The sequence below is a fragment of the Passer domesticus genome, chromosome 10 (genome assembly GCF_036417665.1).
Source record: "Passer domesticus isolate bPasDom1 chromosome 10, bPasDom1.hap1, whole genome shotgun sequence".
Lineage (NCBI taxonomy): Eukaryota > Metazoa > Chordata > Aves > Passeriformes > Passeridae > Passer > Passer domesticus.
In genome coordinates this window covers 6,854,546-6,874,198 of record NC_087483.1, presented here as the reverse complement: position 1 = coordinate 6,874,198, position 19,653 = coordinate 6,854,546, and the positions used below count along the sequence as shown (strand labels likewise).

General features: G+C 52.3%; 2 protein-coding genes and 2 long non-coding RNA genes across 4 annotated transcripts; 3 read left to right on the top strand and 1 right to left on the bottom strand.

Moving 5' to 3' along the window:
- Positions 1 to 5,369: 5,369 nt before the first annotated feature.
- LOC135308513 (uncharacterized) lies at positions 5,370 to 11,073 on the bottom strand. The gene is made up of 15 exons (XM_064433520.1): positions 10,722 to 11,073; positions 10,364 to 10,428; positions 10,108 to 10,257; positions 9,611 to 9,759; positions 9,206 to 9,353; positions 8,807 to 8,997; positions 8,587 to 8,724; positions 8,191 to 8,305; positions 7,883 to 8,020; positions 7,475 to 7,651; positions 7,194 to 7,349; positions 6,934 to 7,035; positions 6,469 to 6,571; positions 6,135 to 6,191; positions 5,370 to 5,861 (listed from the first exon to the last, which is right to left on the bottom strand). The coding sequence occupies exons 1-15, from the start codon at positions 10,837 to 10,839 to the stop codon at positions 5,623 to 5,625; spliced, it is 2,046 nt and encodes a 681-aa protein (XP_064289590.1). The 5' UTR covers positions 10,840 to 11,073; the 3' UTR covers positions 5,370 to 5,622.
- A 150-nt stretch (positions 11,074 to 11,223) lies between these two features.
- On the top strand, positions 11,224 to 15,616 carry LOC135308507 (uncharacterized). Its single transcript, XR_010368921.1, has 3 exons — positions 11,224 to 11,652; positions 12,153 to 14,369; positions 15,412 to 15,616. It is a non-coding gene; the product is annotated as an uncharacterized LOC135308507 (long non-coding RNA).
- A 191-nt stretch (positions 15,617 to 15,807) lies between these two features.
- Positions 15,808 to 17,704, top strand: LOC135309357 (uncharacterized). The gene is made up of 6 exons (XM_064435508.1): positions 15,808 to 15,953; positions 16,211 to 16,358; positions 16,568 to 16,758; positions 16,841 to 16,978; positions 17,259 to 17,373; positions 17,546 to 17,704. Exons 2-6 carry the CDS (start codon positions 16,221 to 16,223, stop codon positions 17,702 to 17,704), a joined length of 741 nt encoding a protein of 246 aa, XP_064291578.1. The 5' UTR covers positions 15,808 to 15,953; positions 16,211 to 16,220.
- A 235-nt stretch (positions 17,705 to 17,939) lies between these two features.
- Positions 17,940 to 19,287, top strand: LOC135309391 (uncharacterized). The gene is made up of 3 exons (XR_010369664.1): positions 17,940 to 18,091; positions 18,223 to 18,378; positions 18,986 to 19,287. It is a non-coding gene; the product is annotated as an uncharacterized LOC135309391 (long non-coding RNA).
- Positions 19,288 to 19,653: the final 366 nt, after the last annotated feature.

The window sequence follows — 19,653 nt, the reverse complement described above, 5'->3', positions numbered from 1 at the left end:
ATATTCAGGACCTAAATGGCTAAAAGGCATTAAAAAGTTAAAACAGTATACGCCACTTTAAGGATTAATGACCGAGCAGTTGAAGATTGAGGAAAACCTGACTCCATGCCTGTCTTTCTTGTCCCACCTGAAAGCAGGATCTCTATGGCTTGTAAATTTGAAACTCACAAACCTGTTTAACCTGTTTTAGATGAGATTATTACAGTGACCATGTGCATCTCTGACCTTTCTAACAAGCAGCGTGTGAATCCATTTTCATGTGATTCCTATCAGGGATTTTTGCGCTATACAAATTAAAAGGGGAGACTATAACCTAGTACAAGATAATTCCCTTTTTCTGTGGCGCACAGGTGGGGTGGGAGGACCATCATCACACAGAGATACAGGAATTGAGCCCACCAGGAATGCAACCTGTTAAAAATAAAAAATCCAAATTAGCCAATTTTAATAAAAATATGAAAAATAAAATTTATTTTGCGACCGTAAAAACAGTCTTGACAGCTACCACCAAAACGGACAGCGCATCACCCCCGGTCGGTGATACGGGTGAACGTGAGGAAAGGACCCGCTGGTGCCTGACCTCCCCGTCCACATCAACTGCTTCAAGGTAGCAGTTCTTATACAGTTTATTTGGCCCGTGGCAGAAATCTTTGTTTCCTTCTGAGTTCCTCATATTCAAGTTGGTTTCTTTCTCTGGACAAAGCCTCCTCCGGGGGTAGAATGGTCCATTTCCCTGGTTCCCGGAATCTGGCATTCAGATTCGGCGTTGGTGCTGATGACTGCTCCTCTCCTTGGATGCAAATGCCCTGATGTCCATCTGCCACGGTTTCGAGGTCTCGTGATTTCGTCATCCTGTTGGATTTCTCAACCTGAAGGAAACGAAGGGATTTCTCCCCCCTCTCTTTCTCTCCTCGGTTTACTCTGTTCACATATATATTTATACGCTGTTTATCTCCACGAATTACTACCTATATTTCTAACACAACCCAACACATATTGTTTCCAGCAGGCAGCTCTTGTGCCACTAGAATAATAAATCGTCCTGCTCATAGGCTTAGTACATGGAACAGGTCTCATAGAGGATCTGTTTTTGAGAATTGAATTTCATTCTTGGCATATTTCAGGCCATCAGAAATAGTAACCAAACAAGTTGGAGGGGAAGCTGGGAGCACAATCATCCTCTTAGGGTATATCAGGCAGGCAATGTATCTGAAGAATCCAGTTAACATGCCTTGGGTACTCGACAAGGAGTGAACATGGGTCACACAACAGGCATTGAAAATTAAAATCAAAACAAACAACTCTACATTAGCAAACAACTGCATAGCATGGGAGCCATCTGTGAAATAATATAGTCTTTCACTCTGTGGTAGGACAAACAAATGAACAACTGTTGCTTCTAAATCCACAGTACTCTCTGGAAAAGCTGAAAAAGATACAGGCAAATATTTCCAAAATTAAACAGCAATACTACCCACTCATACAGCAAAGCCTAAAAGGCTGGGAGTCATGGATACATTCCCGGACACCAAATCATAGGTCTAAAAAAGGCTTAAGGGGTTGGTTTGGGTCTGAACTGGGAATAGGAACTTCTATTGATCAAGAAGTCTTAGCCCATAAATGACGCACTGTGAGTTCTTATATTGGACAGACACAAACTCCTCTCAGATCAGCCCTGCTAACACTTGCACCCAAACCCACAGCCTGGCAGCTAACCTATTAACCACCCTGGCCAACAATACACAGCAGGATTGTTTCCAGTAGTTGTTGGCTTTATGGGAAAACTACAGGGTAATATTTCTTTATCATTTCAATGTAGACACGCTCAGCTGTGGCTACCGTTTGTAATCTCAGGAGAACTTGAAAAAAGGAGAGGTGGGGAAATTGCCATGAGAATTAACTAAATCATGCCTAAAAATGAAACCACCAAGCAATTTGAAAAAAGACTTCCACACTTGGTGGCAATTGGTCAGTTTCACATAGAATGAACAGAACCCTGCAGGCTTTGGTATTAACCATTAAGAGTGAAACAAAATACTGTGTAATTCCAATTTTGGCCCTTGGAGTTATAAGTACTCATGTAACTCTCAGTCCCATTCAGCATAATGTCTGGACCATTTCCAACAAGAAGACTAGAAACTGGCAAACTCTTAGTATCAAAGCATGTGTCCCAAGGGATGCACTGAATTTTGTGTGCAAAAATGCAGGGCTTGACAGAGAGGATCGGTGTCTGCACACTGAGGGCAGCCCTTGTATTTGTGAAATGAGCCCAGTAACCCATGCACAGTCACAGGTATGTTATGTGGGAAGGGGATGTGCCTGTGTGAGATCTGCTTGCACAACTATTACAACAGATTCTTTAAATTAACCGACTCATGGTACTAACTTCTCTATTTTTGTAATTTCACAACCAAAAGTGGATGTGACTTCAGCTGCACCACACAAGAACTTCTCTGGACATTATGCAGAATGCGTATGATGTGTATCACGAAGCGCCCAAATTCCAAACTGGAAGGGACATTGATGTTCTAAAGCAAATGCTGTACCAGCCTAATATAGAATGGCCAGTGGCAGAAGTCAAAAATGCATCTCACAGAGTCTTATGGACACTCAGATGTGCTATCAAAGAAATTCCCGAAATCATCACCAAAATAGAGAAAGAAAGAGAAAATCATGAGTCAGGTGTCTTCTTGTGATGGACAAATCTGGAATCACCAACAGCTCCTCAGATTTTTAGCTTCCTCAGAAAACCAGTTCTAATTTTAAAAAAATTAATCCTCCTCTTAACCATCCTGAACCTATGGATGTGGTAGAAAATTAAAACAGCAGCATAACAGCACATATTGTACTGTGGACTGTCCAGAGGATCTTGCAAAAGAATTTGCCTCAGGATAAAGAGAAGAGGAGAATGAAAGAAGGCCTTTGTTTGACATAAGCACAAGCAATTCACATAAGCAAACAAGTACTTAGCACAGACACAGGTAAGTACCCAGCACGAGTTAGCATGAGAAAAACCTGGTGGGCCTAACTTGACAGGAGAGGGACTTGAAAAAAGCTTTAGACACATTCTGCCTGAAGAACCAAAGGCACCTAGGGAATGAGCCCTGTGCAGGGAAGGCATGAGGAAGAAGTGCTGCTTTAGGGCATGGAGAGCGCTCTGGCCAGCGTCTGCACATCAGCTTCAAGTACAGGAATCTGACAGAATGTATTTCTAACCCCCTGCCTATGGAATAACCTCAAGAGGTTAATGATGGATGGTATTTTTTATCAAATTTCTGCATCAACCCTCTGAAATTTATACGTGGCCAAAAAACATTATGGTAGGGTGCAGACCCCTGCCCTCCTGCCAGCACAATAAAAGGGCTTTTAGCAGACAATGCATTTATCTGAGGATTTCTTTGATTTAGGGAGACCCCTCAGGACTGCTGTATCCTGAGGGAACACCATTGGCCATTCCCTGTGTATATTTGCAAAAGCTTCAAATCATGTGCCTCAGCTTCCAGGGCCTCTCTTGGCCAGCATCCTGACGTGGATGCAGGACTGCTGCGAGGCACTGCTGGCACCCAGCGGGACAGGACCGGCTGTCTCGTGTCCACGTAGCAGCCCTCACACAGCCAGGGCCATCCCGAACCCAGACAAAGGCAGACGTGTCAGCAGAGAGGAGCAAGGAGCACTGGGCTCCTCTCAGGGGATCTCAGCCGGGCTTGCTCCACAACACGCCCCCATTTTAAGGCCTGCTGATGCCCAGCTGCCAGAAATGCCTACCGTGTTCTCTGCAAGATGCACAGGGAGGCCCAATGAGCAGGAAACCTTGGGAGGCAAACCTTGCAAGCCTTTTCTGAGGCCAGGGACACACCCAGATCAGCCCAGATACTCCACCCTGCCTGGCCCACGCAGCCCAGCTCTGTGCTGGCCCTGGGCCACAGCAGCTCCCACCAAGCAGGAGGCAAATGCCTATTGCCAAGAGTCGAAACACAGCAGATGGGGAAGATGTGACAAGTGTGTGTGTAAAGGCCTTTTAATTCACAGCTCTCACAGAGAGCTTTGGGGCTCATGGCTGGACAGAGATGCTCCTGCTCACGCCTCTGTGCAAAGGGGGTAACACATCCTGCTGCAGCTGCTTGGGTTGGTGTCTGCAGGACCAGGCAGATGCCAAACCTGCTCTTCACTGCCTTCTCCCTTGCTCTGCCCCTCTGCCAAGTGCAATGGGCCTCAAGGACTGAAAGGGGTACAGAGAGCCAAAGGGGAACACTTGCACGTATCTCACTGGGCGCTCCGTGGGAAGCACTTTCCTTGAGAAGCAAGCCCCTTTCCTCCAAAGGCGTTTCCCCACATGTGCAGCTTTCCTTGGGAGCACCAACACACCCTTAAGCAACACTGGCAAGGCTGAATGACTTCAGGTCCCTTCAGGACAGGCACTCCAACTCTAGCTGGCACTGCCCCAAGTGTGTTCCCAGGTTCAGATGTGCAGCCCCAGCCCCTCTACAAACACAAGCTGCCTGCTGCCTCTTCCCCTGCCTCAACTCCTGCCTGTGCTCTCGGCACCAAAACCAGGCTGTTCCTGGCCAGGGAGCAGAGCCCTGTTCCCGCAGGACGCTCTTGCCAGCACCTTCCAGTACTCTCTGCTGTGCACAAAGCGCTTCTCATGCCCGCTCCCAAGGGGCTTTGGAACACAGAGCACAAGCTGGCTGGCTCTGCCACCAGCACACCCCAAACACAGGCGGAGGAAGAAGCAGCAGGGGCTGTTTTGCGACCATGGCCAAGAGAGACTGGGAGGGTGCCCTCCCTCTGCTCTCACCTGGTTGGCTTTCTGCCTGGGGCTGAGCCTGGGGCTGCCATTCCTCACTTGTGGGGACCAGAACCACAGCCGGGGTCCTGGCACTGCCTGGCAGCGCTCCGGGCACCGGCACGGTCGCTTGTCCGAGTCTCGGGCACCGTGCCGCTGCTTCATTTGCTCTTGGGCACACTCAAAGCTGCCTGTTAAGCCTGGATGGTCTCTGGTTCTGCCCTCTTCCTGATCCTGCTGTGCACGGATGGAGCACTGCCGTGCTTTCAGGATGCTATTCTTGAAAACTTCCAGCATTCCCACCCCTGTGCTCTCCATGGATGCTTGCCATGGAATCCCTCTCAGCTGGGTTCAGAGCATCCTCAGGATGGCTCTTCCAAAATCCAGGGACTCCAGGGTGCTCAGCAGGATCTGCAACTGCACAGGGTTATGGAACTGCAGCTTCAGCACAGGGACCGTGCCAGCCTGACCTGCCCTCGTTCCTGTGCACAAAACACGGCGTGGATGAGAATGGCAGCAGGGGCCTGTGTGTCCCAGGGCCCCGGATTTGCGGCGCTTCAGCTCCACAGGGATGCAGGCAAAGTGAAGAAGCCAAACTGTTTATTAATGGCAGGCGAAGCAAAGGGATGAGCTGGGAGGGAGAAAGTGGGGATGGGCAGTGTCTGAGGGCTGGAGGGACAGAGCCATCAACAGGGAGGGAGAGTGAAGGGAAGAAAAGGACATGGATAGCTAGAGGGCTGGTGGGGCAGAGCTGACAAAAGGAAGGAATAGCGGAGAGAAAAATGGGGATGGGCAATGTCTGAAGGCTGGAGGGAAGGAGGCAGGGAGGGAGGGAGCTAGCTACAGGCAGGGAGAGGGCTGAAGCCAGGAGAACTTTGCCCAGCGTCGGCTGTGCCTGGAGCTCCAGCTGTGCTGAGAGGTGATGTCCTCTTCAGTGTCTCCTGGTGCTGTTCTTGGGACACTGGTTCACTGGATCCAGATGATGTCCCTACTTCTCCAGCTGGTTGGGGAAATCGGGCTTGGTTTTCCAGGCTAGAGGATGATGGGCTGGCACCTTGCCTCCGGGCTTGAAGGGCTGAAAGGGAGAGGAACAGAGCCATGGCAACAGCCCGGATCTGTGGGAATCCTCAAAGACCTTCTGAACAGGGCCATCCCACGCAGAAGGGAGTAGGAGACATTGCAATCAGCTAGGAGGTACTTGCCATGACTCCCCCATGTGTGCCTGAAACCCCTCTGTGCTCAGCCCACACCACCTCTGGTCCACACAGGGAGCAGAGCCCTCAAAGGCCGGGCAGGGCTTGCAGCTCTCCCCGCCAGTCGCCGCTGCCAGCCCGCTGCCCACACTCACCATTCCAGATGAGCTGGAGCTCTTCCTGCTGCCTCCTCAGGCGCCGCCCGGGCATCCCTGTGAAGGCAGAGCCTGTCACGGCGCTGCCAGCGGCACAGCTCCCTGCCAGCGGCGCTGCCAGCGCTGCGGCCACACGCCCTGCTGGCCCGGCAGGGCTCAGCCCGGGCCCTTGCCGCACGCTGCCGCCCAAGGGCACGGCTGCCAGAGGGCGGCAGCAGCGCCCGGGCCAGGCGGGGCTCCACAGCGCCGGGCCCGGATGGCGCTGCCGAGGCAGCGGGCGGGGCTGGGGCCGAGCTGCGGCGGGCCGGGGAGGGAGCCCGGCCTCGTGGCTCACCCATGATCCTGAAGGCCGCCTCTCGCAGGGACTCCTGTAGGCTCTGCAGGCAGCGCAGGACCCGGCGCTGGTGCTCGGCCGCTCGGCTCGTGTCCTCTGCCAGCTGCAGAGAGCGGCAGCAGGGAAGGCTTGGCGCGGGCTCAGCCCCTGTGGCGGGCGCTCCCTGCGCCCAGCCCCAGCCTCTCCTGCCCGCACAGCCCTGAGGCGCGGCCAGCAGCCGCTGGCGCCGGGCTCCGCAGGGGGCAGAGGGCCGGCTGCTGCCCGGGGAGCCGCGGGGCCGCCCCGCAGCCCCGCCGCGCCGGGGCTCCATGGGCACCCGGCTCGGGCCCACAGCAGCCTGGAGAAGAGCCCGCGCGGCCTCTGGGTGCAGCAGCGGGCAGGGGCACAGCTGCCAGCCCCGCACACTGAGCCCCGCGCTCAGGGGCCTTCTCCAGGCTGAGCCTGGGGCTTGCAGGCGCTCCTTACCGGGCCCTCATTGACTTTCAAGGGCGGCTGCTTCTTCAGGAACTGTTCGAGATCCCTTCTCTTCAGGAACTCGGCCACTCGAAGCAGTGTTTCCCGAGAGGCCTGGAGAACAGCAGAGAGCCAGAGATGGCCCCACAGCCCAGGGCACCGGACTCACATCCCTGTGCCAGGGCCTGGAGGAGGCTGCAGCCCACCAGGCACTGGGCAGGAGGCAGCCGAGCCCCCTCCCAGAGATCCACCAGCATCACACAAACCCTCACCTCCGCCACGTCCCAGTTCTCATCATGACAGTAAATTAAAAGTGTGTAGAGGCTCTTGTTCACAATTGTCTTCAGGGGCTTTTTTCCCTCATCCACTACCAGTTCCATCACTTTACGGAAGAGTTGAATGGAGAGCAATTGGATATGGCTGTTCTCCTAGAGGAAAGGAAAAGACCTACATCAACTACTCCAGGCCCACCTGGGCAAAGGCCTGACAATCCACAGGGCATAAAGTTCCTGGGAAGCACCCGATGCCTGTGGCTCAGGATGCAGAAATTTACATGGTCAAAGAGCAGCAGGAGTGCCTCAGCCAGCTTTGGGGCAGTGGTGCTGGATACCAGGATATCTTTGTGCTGGAGAACATTCGTGAAAACACGGAGGGTCATGCTGACCACATCTCCATCTGCATCATCCAGCAGCTCCAGAAGCCTTGGAGACAGACTGCCCATTCTTCTGGCCTGTGTGGAACACAAGGCTGAGCTGGGAGGCCATGGACGGCTGCAGCGCCAACAGCGCCCGGGCACTGCAACCCCACCCTGCTGCTGCAGGGCCCCCAGGCCAAAGGCCTGCCCCAAAGCACTGGGGCAGGTGAGGCAGGAGAGCTGGGAGCAGCTGCCTCAGCTGCCTCAGCCCTGCCAGCTCATGGGGATGCTTTCCCCAGTGCAGCTTCAGCCGCTGCCCCTTCTCACCATTGAGGGATCCTTGCTGAGCACCACGAGGCCTTTGAGTACCAGGCGACGCTGCTCCCTGCACTTGCTGTGCAGGAACCTCGACAAGACCTTCAGCACACTGTCACCACATTCCCTCAAGTCCAGGCACTCGAGGACCTGAAAGGCACAGGCAGTGACTGGGCACCCGCCAGCAGCAGCCCGGAACCGCACAGGGCTGGGCCCAGGCAGCAGCACAGGGCACGGGCACCGTCCCAGGCAGCTGCGGCTACCAGAGGACAGAGAGCTGGGAGGCAGCTCCGCGAGGCAGTGCTGGCCAGCAGGCTCACCTCCACAAGGAATGCCAGGAAGGGCAGATCCCAGTATGGGTCCTGCTTAGTGAGATGCCGGAGCAAGTGGAGTGCGATGCGACAACACAAAGGGACCAAGTTACGGCGCATCTCTCTGGAAGGGAGAAAAAGGCACCAAGACCCTGAGGTGGGGGGACCAAACCTCTGCCAGGACGGACTCACAGAGGTCTGGTCTTTCCCCAGCATCCCTGGAGAGGATGTGAGCGCTGTGGGAGGTGGCCCCTTCGGGGCACCCTCCTCTCCCAGCCTTTTCCAGTCTCCTTGGCCGTCCCTCGGTGTCAAGGCCCTCTGGCCCATGACCACAGGGACTGTGTGGGGGCACCCGGGCACAGGGCACAAATGCTGGGGGCAGTGTTGAGGAGAAGGGGGTCTCACCTGGCCAGCAGACCCACGGCATAGTGCTGGGTGTGAACACACAGCAGCGTGTCCCAGCCACGCTTGCGCTCCATAGCCATCACCACATTGTCACACTGCAGTCGGTAGAGCAGAGCCTTCATGGTCTGCACTGCAAACCTGTGTGCAGAGCAAAGCCCAGGTCACACTGGGAGCACTGGCACTGGCCACAAGGGCATGGGAAGGACAGGAGGACTGCGACCTGCTGGGGTTGATGGTAAGGCGATGTTCTTCGCGACATGCATTCCAGAAGTGCCCAGCTTCCACTGGTGGCATCTGCTGTGTGGTGATGACAATATGGAAGAGCAAAGCCACAAACAGGCGGGAGGAATAAAGGATCCAGGCCTTGTGGCACTCAGGCACCTGGACAATCACCCAGATCACCAGAGTTGCCTGCAAAAGAAGCAGCCCAAAACGGCGCTCAGTGCCGAGGTGTCCTTGGGGCAGGGCCCAGGGGCAGATGCAGGGGGAGCAGTGGGCCTGGTGGCCCCTGAGCCTGGCCCTAGCCCAGGTTTCAGCCCAGTGACTGAGGCAGGGAGAGGATGGAGAGCTGCTGGAGAGGCAGCCGGGGGCTGAGAAGAGACCAGTTCCAGAAACTCACAGCCAGGGCAGAAACATCTGTGTCATCCCCATCGGAGGTGGATGCGCTGTGCACAGGCCAGTCCTCCATCACACACAGCAGTGTTGGCAGCACTTTCTCCACTGCTGGTCCCACTGATCCTATGGTTTTCCACATCATCTCAGCAGCTCTGTGGGATGAAGGCTCTGTGTCAGGGGTGTCTCAGTCACAGTACCATGCCCTGTGCAGCTGTGGGGGCACAGGTGACAGAGCCCCGGTGCCCTGAGGGGCAGGGAGGGAGCATTGGCAGCAGGCTGGGCAAAGAGAGGGGCCCGAGGGTCCTGGAGCTCTCTGCCTGTCTGGCAGAGCCCATTGGACAGGCTGTGATGGGCCACGGGCCCTAAAGGCTGGTGAGCCCTGAGCTCTCAAGGCATGTGGGCCCCGTACCTGTCACACGTTGGGGCACAGCGCAGGAGGGTCAGTACCACGTCAGGAAGGTGTTCTTCAGCCAGCCTCACAATGTCAATTTGCAGCCTGGCATCCACAGTGTCATGGGACACCAGCCTCTGGTGGATGTTCCTTACAATGGCTGGCACCTGGAGGAGGCATGGGGGAGACTTGGAGCGCTCTCCAAGGGAGCAACTTCCCCAGCTTCCCTTCCCACCCCACTGTGCTGGCCTCAAAGGCTGAGGAGGCCAATTGGCCAAGGCTTGATGGGGCACAAAGTCCTGGGAGGCCTCCAGGCCTGATCCCAGCCTGCTTATGTGCTCCTGAGAAGAAGCACAAGGGTCCTTGAAATAGTCTGGTATTAATTTTTGAATCAGAGTTGGAGTGGGCTTGGTGTCAGTATTTGTGTTGGCCTCAGTCTCTCTGGTGTTGGCATTTGTGATGGCCATGTCGTCAGTTACTGCCTTGTCTCCGTTTGCTGTGTCCTCATTCCTTACAGCATCAGACTCTTGTGAGTGCTCAGCTGAATCCAGGCTGACATCAGGCTCTTCCTGGAGCTCGGTCAGCCCCGAGTCAGGCTCGGCGGGGCCCTCAGCTGCACTGGTGGTGGTCTCTCTGCGCTGAACACGCAGAAACTTCCGGAACATCTGCCGGAGAACAACGGACAGGGACACTCCATGGCATGCTCCAAGCGTAGTGCTCGGCTGAGCAGGGACAGCAGGCCCAGCCCCTGGCTGGGATGGCTGCAGGTACCTTCAGGGTTCTGTGGAAGCGGCCACGGCCGGGTTTCTGCACTTGTGTCCCGTCCAGGGATGCATCTGGCAAAGAGCGAGCGCAGCCAGAGCTGAGGGGCTGCAGGAGAGGCCGGAGAACACAGCCCAGCCCTGCGCTCCCAGGCAGGGACAGCCCCGGGATGCCCCAGGGGGATGGAGCACAGCCACTGCGGGGTGTCTGCCCCGCCCCTCTTCCCTCCTGTCCATGGGCATGTCCCCAGGGAATGGGATGGGATGGGATGGGATGGGATGGGATGGGATGGGATGGGATGGGATGGGATGGGATGGGACCAAGCTGGCTGCAGCCATCAGCCCTGTGGCCCAGCTCTGGCACTCACCATCCTGCCGTGTCTGGAACTGCTCCGGTTCTTCAGGCTGTTGTGCTGGGCCAGCTTCAGGGCCTTTCTTTTTTTTTGGTCTGAAGACCTTGAAGAGGTTAAGTAATCTGCCTGCCATTCCGGAATCTGGCCTCAAGGGCACCTTCTGGAGATGGCTTGGGAAAACTCCAAGTCCACAAGTCCTCAAGGGCACCTGCAAAAGAGAAACCTCGGGAAGGCCACGGGCCACCAAGTCCCGCAGTCTTGCCGCAAGGTCACCTGTAGGAACAACGCCTCAGAAAAGCTCCGGGTCGGACACGAACGAGTGCGCTGTGCGGGGGCTCCTCACAGCACCGCTCTGTCCTGTCCTGTCCCGGCGCCTGCTCCGAGTGCTGTGCCTTGCTCCTGTCACTGCCAGCTCCTATGTCACCACATGTCACAAAGGACACGCTCTTCCATTCCATGCCAGGGTGACCGTGCTGCAGCGTGTCACAAAGGGCCCTTGCACACACTGCCACCTGCCCTGGGGCCGCCCCCAGCCCACCCAAAGTGGCCCCGGTTGGAAGGAATCCCTGGCCCCAAGTGTCTAAGTCAGCCCGACAGGATCTTTAGGAAGGGCTCAGCCCATCAGGAAATGTTGCCCTGCTCCTGGAGTTACTGATAATTGACTTTAAAGTCTGCTTTTTTACAATTCCTTTGTGTCCTGATGCACCTAAATGGTCCTTTTTCTTTACCTTCTGTCACTCTTGAGCCCCCCATGAAACGATATCGCTGGGTTGTGCTGCCCCAGCCCATGAAGAACAGTCCTGTTATCGGTCACTTTGTCATTCATTCAGGGATACAACCAGAACGGCACAAATAATTATCTCTTCTGATGTATCACTACATGGAGAAAATTTTAAATCCTTCCGGCAGTTCTCCATTACTGGGTGACTGTCTTGCTGCTTTAAAGGTAATGCTTGACAGCACAGGCTTCTGCATAGCCACAGAAAAAATCCAAACTGAACCTCCCTGGAAATACCTGGGTTTCCAGTTATTGGAGACAACGGTCACCCCACAGCCAGTGACCGTAAAAAGCCATATACACACATTGAATCCTTTGGAAAGTTGTTAGGCACTCTTAATTGGATCCAAGCTTTAGAGGGTATCACCATGAAGAAATTATCCCCCTTATTTCAGCTGTAAAATGAGACCCAGATCTCCCTTCCCCATGGCACTTGACAAAAACTTTCCAAATGGCTTTACAGATTGTAAGTGATAACATCAGTAACTTCTTTGCCACACGTCAAAATTCAGATTTTCCTTTGTGACTGCTTGTGATTCTGCAATCTTTCCAACCCTCTTATTGGTCAGTGTGATGTGCAGGAACATCCTCTCTGCTTAATAGAGTGGGTTTTTCTGCCACACACCTTTTCAAAAACTCTAACCATTCAACTTGAGATGCTTATTCAGATGCTGTCGATGGGACGACTCCAGTGCCAGAGCCTGGCAGGATATGATCCAGCAGTAAAACATCTTCTTATTCCTGCAGCAGAATTAGAGCATCTGTTCAGGGATTCACTGTCATTTCAAATTGTTCTTGAGGACTATAATGCACAATTTTTTCACACAATGCCTCGTCATGCCCTGCTACAATCCTTCAAGGGACTCCCCTTTCAACAAGGATGACTTGAAAAGAAAACTCCAATCCCTGGTGCAAAAACTGTTTTCACTGATGGATCGGGAAAGGCACACGAAGCTGTGACCCTGTGGAGAAATGATAAGGGACAGTGGGAACATTTGATAACCTCTCCACCTGGGCCTACCCAGCTAGTGAAACTGGCAGCTGCGGTAAAAGCATTTTGCCTTTTTTCACAGGAACCTATTAACATTGTTCATGATTCTCTTTATGATACAGGAATCATTGAGAGAATTGAGCGCTCATTCCTGAAGGAAGTCTCTAACAAAGTTCTTCTTCTGTTATTAACCACTCTGTACAAATGTTCACTTCACAGTCTCACGAATACCACATTCTGCACTTTGGGTCACACACCACTCTGCCTGGACCCGTAGTGGAAGGCACTGTGAAGGCAGATGCCCTCGCCATGACAGTCACTATTCCAGAAAAGTTAGGGCAGGCCAAACTTTCTCATGATTTCTGCCATCAAAATGCCTGAGCACTGGGAAAACAATTCAATCTGACTTTGCCACAAGCACGGGATGTCGTGAATACTTGCTCACAGTGTCAGCAGACTCGTTCTTTGCCACAAATGTTAGGTACAAAGCCACAAGTGTTGAAACCTAATGACATCTGGCAAACAGATTTAACACACATTTTGAGCTTTTGGGCTTTTAAATATGTCCATGTTTCTGTTGATACCATTTCTGGATTCATACTAGCAACAGCACACAAGGCTGAGAAATCCATGGGAATTTGATGGCAATTTGGGAGGGGAGCTGAGGGATTCTAAATTCCAAATGCCCCGAATGCTGTCATTTCGTTGGGAATTTGGGAGGGGTGAGGGGCCCTGCGGGGAAGAGGGAGAATTGGAAACCCAATCTGGTAATTGCCCTCTTGTTTTCTCCCCCGCAGGGCGGCGAGGCCTGGATCCATTCCCTCACCTAGCCCTTAATTACTCGCAGCAGTCAGCAATTGTTTTGCAACATTCCCTGTAAAATTCAGATTTAATTAGCATTTGATTTTTATAAAAGGCTTTTCAGATAATTTAGATGTTTTAAAAAACCCTTGTAGAAATTTTTTAAACTACCAATTTGTGAATTTTAGCAATTGCAAGAAATAAAAAGAGAGAACTAAAGGAACAATTTGGAACATGTTTTGTTGTTTTTTAACAATTTTTATATGTTTTTATTAATTAAAATGTTTTAATTTTTAACTGTAAGAAGTGCTGCTGGAGTTTCCCTGTCCAGTTTCCTAGTCAAACCTTAACCAATGTTCCTTTTAATAATATATTACTATAAATTGGCAAAAGCACAAATTAAGTTTAAAAAAGATAAATTATAGAATTATCCTTTAAACTCCGGAGATTGCATATTTGGAAAGGGGCCTGCAAAAGGCCATAATCACAGTGATGATATTAAAGGGTGAACTTAAGGTTTTTAATTTAAATTAAATATAAGTTTTGTAACAACTAATTTTTAATGATAATATTTGATTTGTTAATTTGAAGAGTTGTTGATTTGATTTGAGAATGCAAAATACCTTTTTGAAATTTTTAAACAGTGTGTTTTTACAAAAGTAAAGATTATTAATTCAATTAAATGTATAAAAAGATTAATTCTTATTCAGGTTTTCAATTTTGAAGAACTATGTGTTTTTTAACCCCAAAACCAAAAATACCAAATGCTTTATTAGCTTTGATTTTAATTATTGATTAATTTGCCCTTTTTATTTCAAATGTATGTCTTTGTATTGTTTTTTAAAATCACTCTTTGTTATATTTGAAGTAATTTTGAAAATTAACCCCGTTGTTGAGTTGTATATTACAGAAAGAATATTGTAACTACACCAAAGTCGACTATGCTACATTCGATCATGACCATTTACTGAACTGAATTTCCTTGAAGAGAAAAAAACCCCTTCAAACTTGAGTTTTCCAAGAGAAGAACAAGATAACTGAAGTTTTTAATAATTGTCCAGAAAATCAGCCAAGGAAGATCAGCCAAATTGATGTGAAGAACATCTCCTTGCTTTGCTTTGTATTATGAAATCATTTGTAGTTGTATTAATAAAAGAAAAGTTAAATTGTCAAAAGAGTAGTAACCAGGAGCCAGTTGGTTTTTAATCAATTTAATACCATACCTCCGAGTTTTAAATCATAAGTTTGAGTTAAAATTAAAAGAAAATTTATATTTGATTAACATGAAATAAATTTGTTTGTTTTATACCTTTAACTCCTGGAGACTATGAAACATCCTTCTATGGAACACCCTTTATATGAAATATCCTTTGATGTAATGTTAAGCTCTTTTATGAAATGTTAAATCCTTTTTGAGCTTGTTACTTTTAAGTTCTCGCTTGACAATTTAAGAATAATTTTTATCTATCTTTTAAGGCCAATGTTTATAAATTAATTATTCAAAGTCAAGATATTATTTCGCAGTTAATTGAAGAAATTAATAAAATTATAGAAAGAAAATATAATCAGTAAAAAACAAGACAAGTATAAGCTAAATTAGACATATTAAAAATTGAGGGGTTTTTAAAATTTTTAAATTTTTTAATTTGTTTTATTTTGTATCTGTAAAATTTTATGATTTATTACACTAATACCCTTTGTTATTTTAGTTAAACTTCAATGCCCTTCTTTTTGTAATAGAAAATCTGGATATGTTGTAGTGTGTTTTTTCTTGATTTGTAAGTTGATTGTTTCTTTATACTGTTCCCATTTCGTTCCCGCCTTTTCCCAGAATTTTTGTCACTTTTCTTGTTGTTGCTTGCTAGTTTCTATTTCTCCAAACTCTATCAGTACACTGAAACTGTTCTCCTCCCCTGGGATTTTTTATTGGTTCATACATTGTGGTTCCCGCCTTGTTTTTTACTCCCAATTCTCCTGATTTGTTAAAGATTGCACCCTCCCCTGAGACCTGCCCCCAAATATAAGCTCCTTTTTCCCCCGGATCGGGGTCCCGGGAGGCAGAAGAAGGGGAAGTTTACCATCCAATAAAGTTACCCCGGGACCATGGAGCATCCCTGTCCGTTGTTCTCCGGCAGATGTTCTGGAAGTTTCTGCGCATTCAGCACAGAGAGACCGGGAGCAGTGCAGCTGAGGGCCCCGCCGAGCCTGACTCGGGGCTGACCGAGCTCCAGGCAGAGCCTGATGTCAGCCTGGATTCAGCTGAGCTCTCACAAGACTTGGACACAACAATTTATGAGGACGGAGAAAACGGAGACGAGGCACTGGCACAGGTTGTGGCCATCACAAATGCCAAATCCAGAGGGACTGAAGGCCTCCCAGGAGCGTGTGTCCCCTCAAGCCATTGTCACTGGGGCCCCTCAGCCTTTGAGGCCAGCACAGTGTGGCAGGAAGGGAAGCACTTCTTGGGGGAAGCTGGGGAAATTGCACCCGCTGGACAGCGCTCGAAGTCTCCCCCATACCTCCTCCAGGTGCCAGCCATTGTAAGGAACATCCACCAGAGGCTGGTGTCCCATGACACTGTGGATGCCAGGCTGCAAATTGACATTGTGAGGCTGGCTGAAGAGCACCCTCCTGACGTGGTGCTGACCCTCCTGCGCTGTGCCCCAACGTGTGACAGGTACGGGGCCCACATGCCTTGAGAGCTCAGGGCTCACCAGCCTTTAGGGCCCGTGGCCCATCACAGCCTGTCCAATGGGCTCTGCCAGACAGGCAGAGAGCTCCAGGACCCTCAGGCCCCTCTCTTTGCCCAGCCTGCTGCCAATGCTCCCTCCCTGCCCCTCAGGGCACCGGGGCTCTGTCACCTGTGCCCCCACAGCTGCACAGGGCATGGTACTGTGACTGAGACACCCCTGACACAGAGCCTTCATCCCACAGAGCTGCTGAGATGATGTGGAAAACCATAGGATCAGTGGGACCAGCAGTGGAGAAAGTGCTGCCAACACTGCTGTGTGTGATGGAGGACTGGCCTGTGCACAGCGCATCCACCTCCGATGGGGATGACACAGATGTTTCTGCCCTGGCTGTGAGTTTCTGGAACTGGTCTCTTCTCAGCCCCCCGGCTGCCTCTCCAGCAGCTCTCCATCCTCTCCCTGCCTCAGTCACTGGACTGAAACCTGGGCTAGGGCCAGGCTCAGGGGCCACCAGGCCCACTGCTCCCCCTGCATCTGCCCCTGGGCCCTGACCCAAGGACACCTCAGCACTGAGCGCCGTTTTGGGCTGCTTCTTTTGCAGGCAACTCTGGTGATCTGGGTGATTGTCCAGGTGCCCGAGTGCCACGAGGGCATACTCCCTCATTCTTCCCGCCTGTTTGTGGCTCTGCTCTTCCATATTGTCATCACAGCAAAGAGGATGCCACCAGCAGAAGCTGGGCACTTCTGGAAAGCATGTCGCAAAGAACATCGCCTTACCATCAACCCCAGCAGGTCGCAGTCCTCCTGTCCTTCCCATGCCCTTGTGGCCAGTGCCAGTGCTCCCAGTGTGACCTGGGCTTTGCTCTGCACACAGGTTTGCAGTGCAGACCATGAAGGCTCTGCTCTACCGACTGCAGTGTGACAATGAGGTGATGGCTATGGAGCGCAAGCGTGGCTGGGACACGCTGCTGACTGCTCGCACCCAGCACTATGCCGTGGGTCTGCTGGCCAGGTGAGACCCCCTTCTCCTCCAGTCTGCCCTCAGCATTTGTGCCCTGTGCCCGGGTGCCCCACACAGTCCCTGTGGTCAGGGGCCAGAGGGTCTTGTCACCGAGGGACGGCCAAAGAGACTGGAAAAGGCTGGGAGAGGAGGGTGCCCAGAAGGGGCCACCTCCCACAATGCTCACATCCCCTCCAGGGAGACTGGGGAAAGACCAGACCTCTGTGAGTCCATCCTGGCAGAGGTTTGGTCCCCCCACCTAAGGGTCTTGGTGCCCTTTTCTCCCTTCCAGGGATATGTGCCATGTCTTGACCTCCATGTTTTCCCATGTCGCATACCGCCTTCTCCTTGTGCTCAGCTGTGAAAAGCCAAGGTGGGATCTGCCCTTCCTGGCATTCCTTGTGGAGGTGAGCCTGGTGGCCAGCACTGCCTCGCGGAGCTGCCTCCCAGCTCTCTGTCCTCTGGTAGCCGCAGCTGCCTGGGACGGTGCCCGTGCCCTGTGCTGCTGCCTGGGCCCAGCCCTGTGAGGTTCCGGGCTGCTGCTGGCCGGGTCCCCCATCACTGCCCTGTGCCTTTCAGGTCCTCGAGTGCCTGGACTGGAACAAATGTGCTCACACTGTCCTGAAGATCATGTCAAGTTGCCTGCACAGCAAATGCAGGGAGCAGCGTCGCCTGGCGCTCAGAGGCCTCGTGGTGCTCAGCAAGGATCCCTCGATGGTGAGAAGGGGCAGCGGCTGAAGCTGCGCTGGGGAAAGCAGCCCCATGGGCTGGCAGGGCTGAGGCAGCTGAGGCAGCTGCTCCCAGCTCTCCTGCCTCACCGGCCCCAGTGCTTTGGGGCAGGCCTTTGGCCTGTGGGCCCTGCAGCAGCAGGGTGGGGTTGCAGTGCCCGGGCGCTGTTGGCGCTGCAGCCGTCCATGGCCTCCCAGCTCAGCCTTGTGTTCCACACAGGCCAGACCTATATGCAGCGTGTCTCGAAGCCTTCTGGAGCTGCTGGGTGATGCAGATGGACAGGTGGTCAGCACGTCCCTCTCTCTGTTGAAGAAGATGCTCCATAAAAAACATCTCATGATATCCAGCACTTCTGCCCCAAAGCTAGCTGAGGCACTCCTGCCACTCTTTGACTGTGTAAGGCTCTGTGCCCCCAGCCATGGGCACTGGCCGCTGACCAGAAATTTTGTGCTCTCTGGATATTCAGGCCTTTGCTCAGGAGTACTGCATATGTGATGCTTAGGCCTTTTTCTCCTTCTTTCCTCCAGGACAACAGCCATCTGCAGCTGCTCTCCATTTCCCTCTTCTACAAGGTGATGGAATTGGTAGTGGAAGAGGGTAAAAAGCCCTTGAAGACAATTGTGAGCTGGAGCCTGCTCCCACTCTTCTTGCACTGTCATGATGAGAACTGGGACGTGGCAGAGGTAAGGTTTTGTGTGATGCTGGTGGATCTCTGGGAGGGGGCTCGGCTGCCTCCTGCCCGGTGCCTGGTGGGCTGCAGCCTCCTCCAGGCCCTGGCACAGGGATGTGAGTCTGGTGCCCTGAGCTGTGGGGCCATCTCTGGCTCTCTGCTGCTCTCCAGGCCTCTATGAAAACGCTGTATTGTGTGGCTGGCTTCTTGGAGAAGACGGATCTCCAGAGTGATATAAATTGGGCAGGAGATCTTTCTCCTTTTAATGCCTTTATTAAAGGTTCAGCTCTGGGTGGAGGCCCTAGGGGTCGCGCACACCGCCACTGCTCCCAGTAGCGACGCAGAGGAGGAGGTGACGCAGTTTTGCTGCACAGCAGAACTGGGGCTTCCGTCCTCACGAGCGTGCCTAGGAAGTCAACTGTCTGGCTCGAAGTCTAGGGTCCTCACTTCAACTCTGTTCTGTTGAAATTACAGTGAGTTCTAAAACCTCACTAATTGAATAGGAGTACCTTTTGCCAGCAGAACCATTCACTTAGTTTCTTAAATTTTGGTTTAGTTTGTTGGTTTCAGGGTCTTTAGTTAGATTCCCTTGACTTCCTCTTGATTTGCATATTTCCCAGGCAGGTTTCCTCGGCGCCATTTTAGAGAGCAGTGGAGGCAGCACTTGACGGAGGTAACAAGGGTGGGTGTGAACTGCAGGGACTAACAGGTTCAACCTTGTAACAACAACTCTGCTTATTACAACTTCAAATCAACAGTAACATTAGAGGTTTTACATCTTAACAACAACATAATTAACACACTTAACTTATTGAAACTTCACATTTAACAGTAACACTTTCAATGGCCTTAACTTATAGGATTGTCCATTACAAGAGGGTTCTGAAGACAGAGCAGCCATTGAAAATTGATGAGTGCCTGGTAAGGAGGGCCTGGAAGCCCCAGGCTCAGCCTGGAGAAGGCCCCTGAGCGCGGGGCTCAGGGTGCGGGGCTGGCAGCTGTGCCCCTGCCCGCTGCTGCAGCCAGAGGCCGCGCGGGCTCTTCTCCAGGCTGCTGTGGGCCCGAGCCGGGTGCCCATGGAGCCCCGGCGCGGCGGGGCTGTGGGGCGGCCTCGCGGCTCCCCGGGCAGCAGCCGGCCCTCTGCCCCCTGCGGAGCCCGGCGCCAGCAGCTGCTGGCCGCGCCTCAGGGCTGTGCGGGCAGGGGAGGCCAGGGCTGGGCGCAGGGAGCGCCCGCCACAGGGGCTGAGCCCGCGCCGAGCCTTCCCTGCTGCCGCTCTCTGCATCTGGC

Excerpts from the sequence above, each read along its gene's own strand:
- LOC135308513 (XM_064433520.1), bottom strand. The coding sequence starts at position 10,839 with ATGGCAGGCAGATTACTTAACCTCTTCAAGGTCTTCAGACCAAAAAAA. Across the intron at positions 10,258-10,363 it reads GCTTCCACAGAACCCTGAAG|ATGTTCCGGAAGTTTCTGCG; the intron begins GTACCTGCAGCC and ends GTTCTCCGGCAG. Across the intron at positions 7,036-7,193 it reads AGAACTGGGACGTGGCGGAG|GCCTCTCGGGAAACACTGCT; the intron begins GTGAGGGTTTGT and ends GCTGTTCTCCAG.
- LOC135309357 (XM_064435508.1), top strand. The coding sequence starts at position 16,221 with ATGATGTGGAAAACCATAGGATCAGTGGGACCAGCAGTGGAGAAAGTG. Across the intron at positions 16,359-16,567 it reads CAGATGTTTCTGCCCTGGCT|GCAACTCTGGTGATCTGGGT; the intron begins GTGAGTTTCTGG and ends CTTCTTTTGCAG. Across the intron at positions 16,979-17,258 it reads GCCGTGGGTCTGCTGGCCAG|GGATATGTGCCATGTCTTGA; the intron begins GTGAGACCCCCT and ends TCTCCCTTCCAG.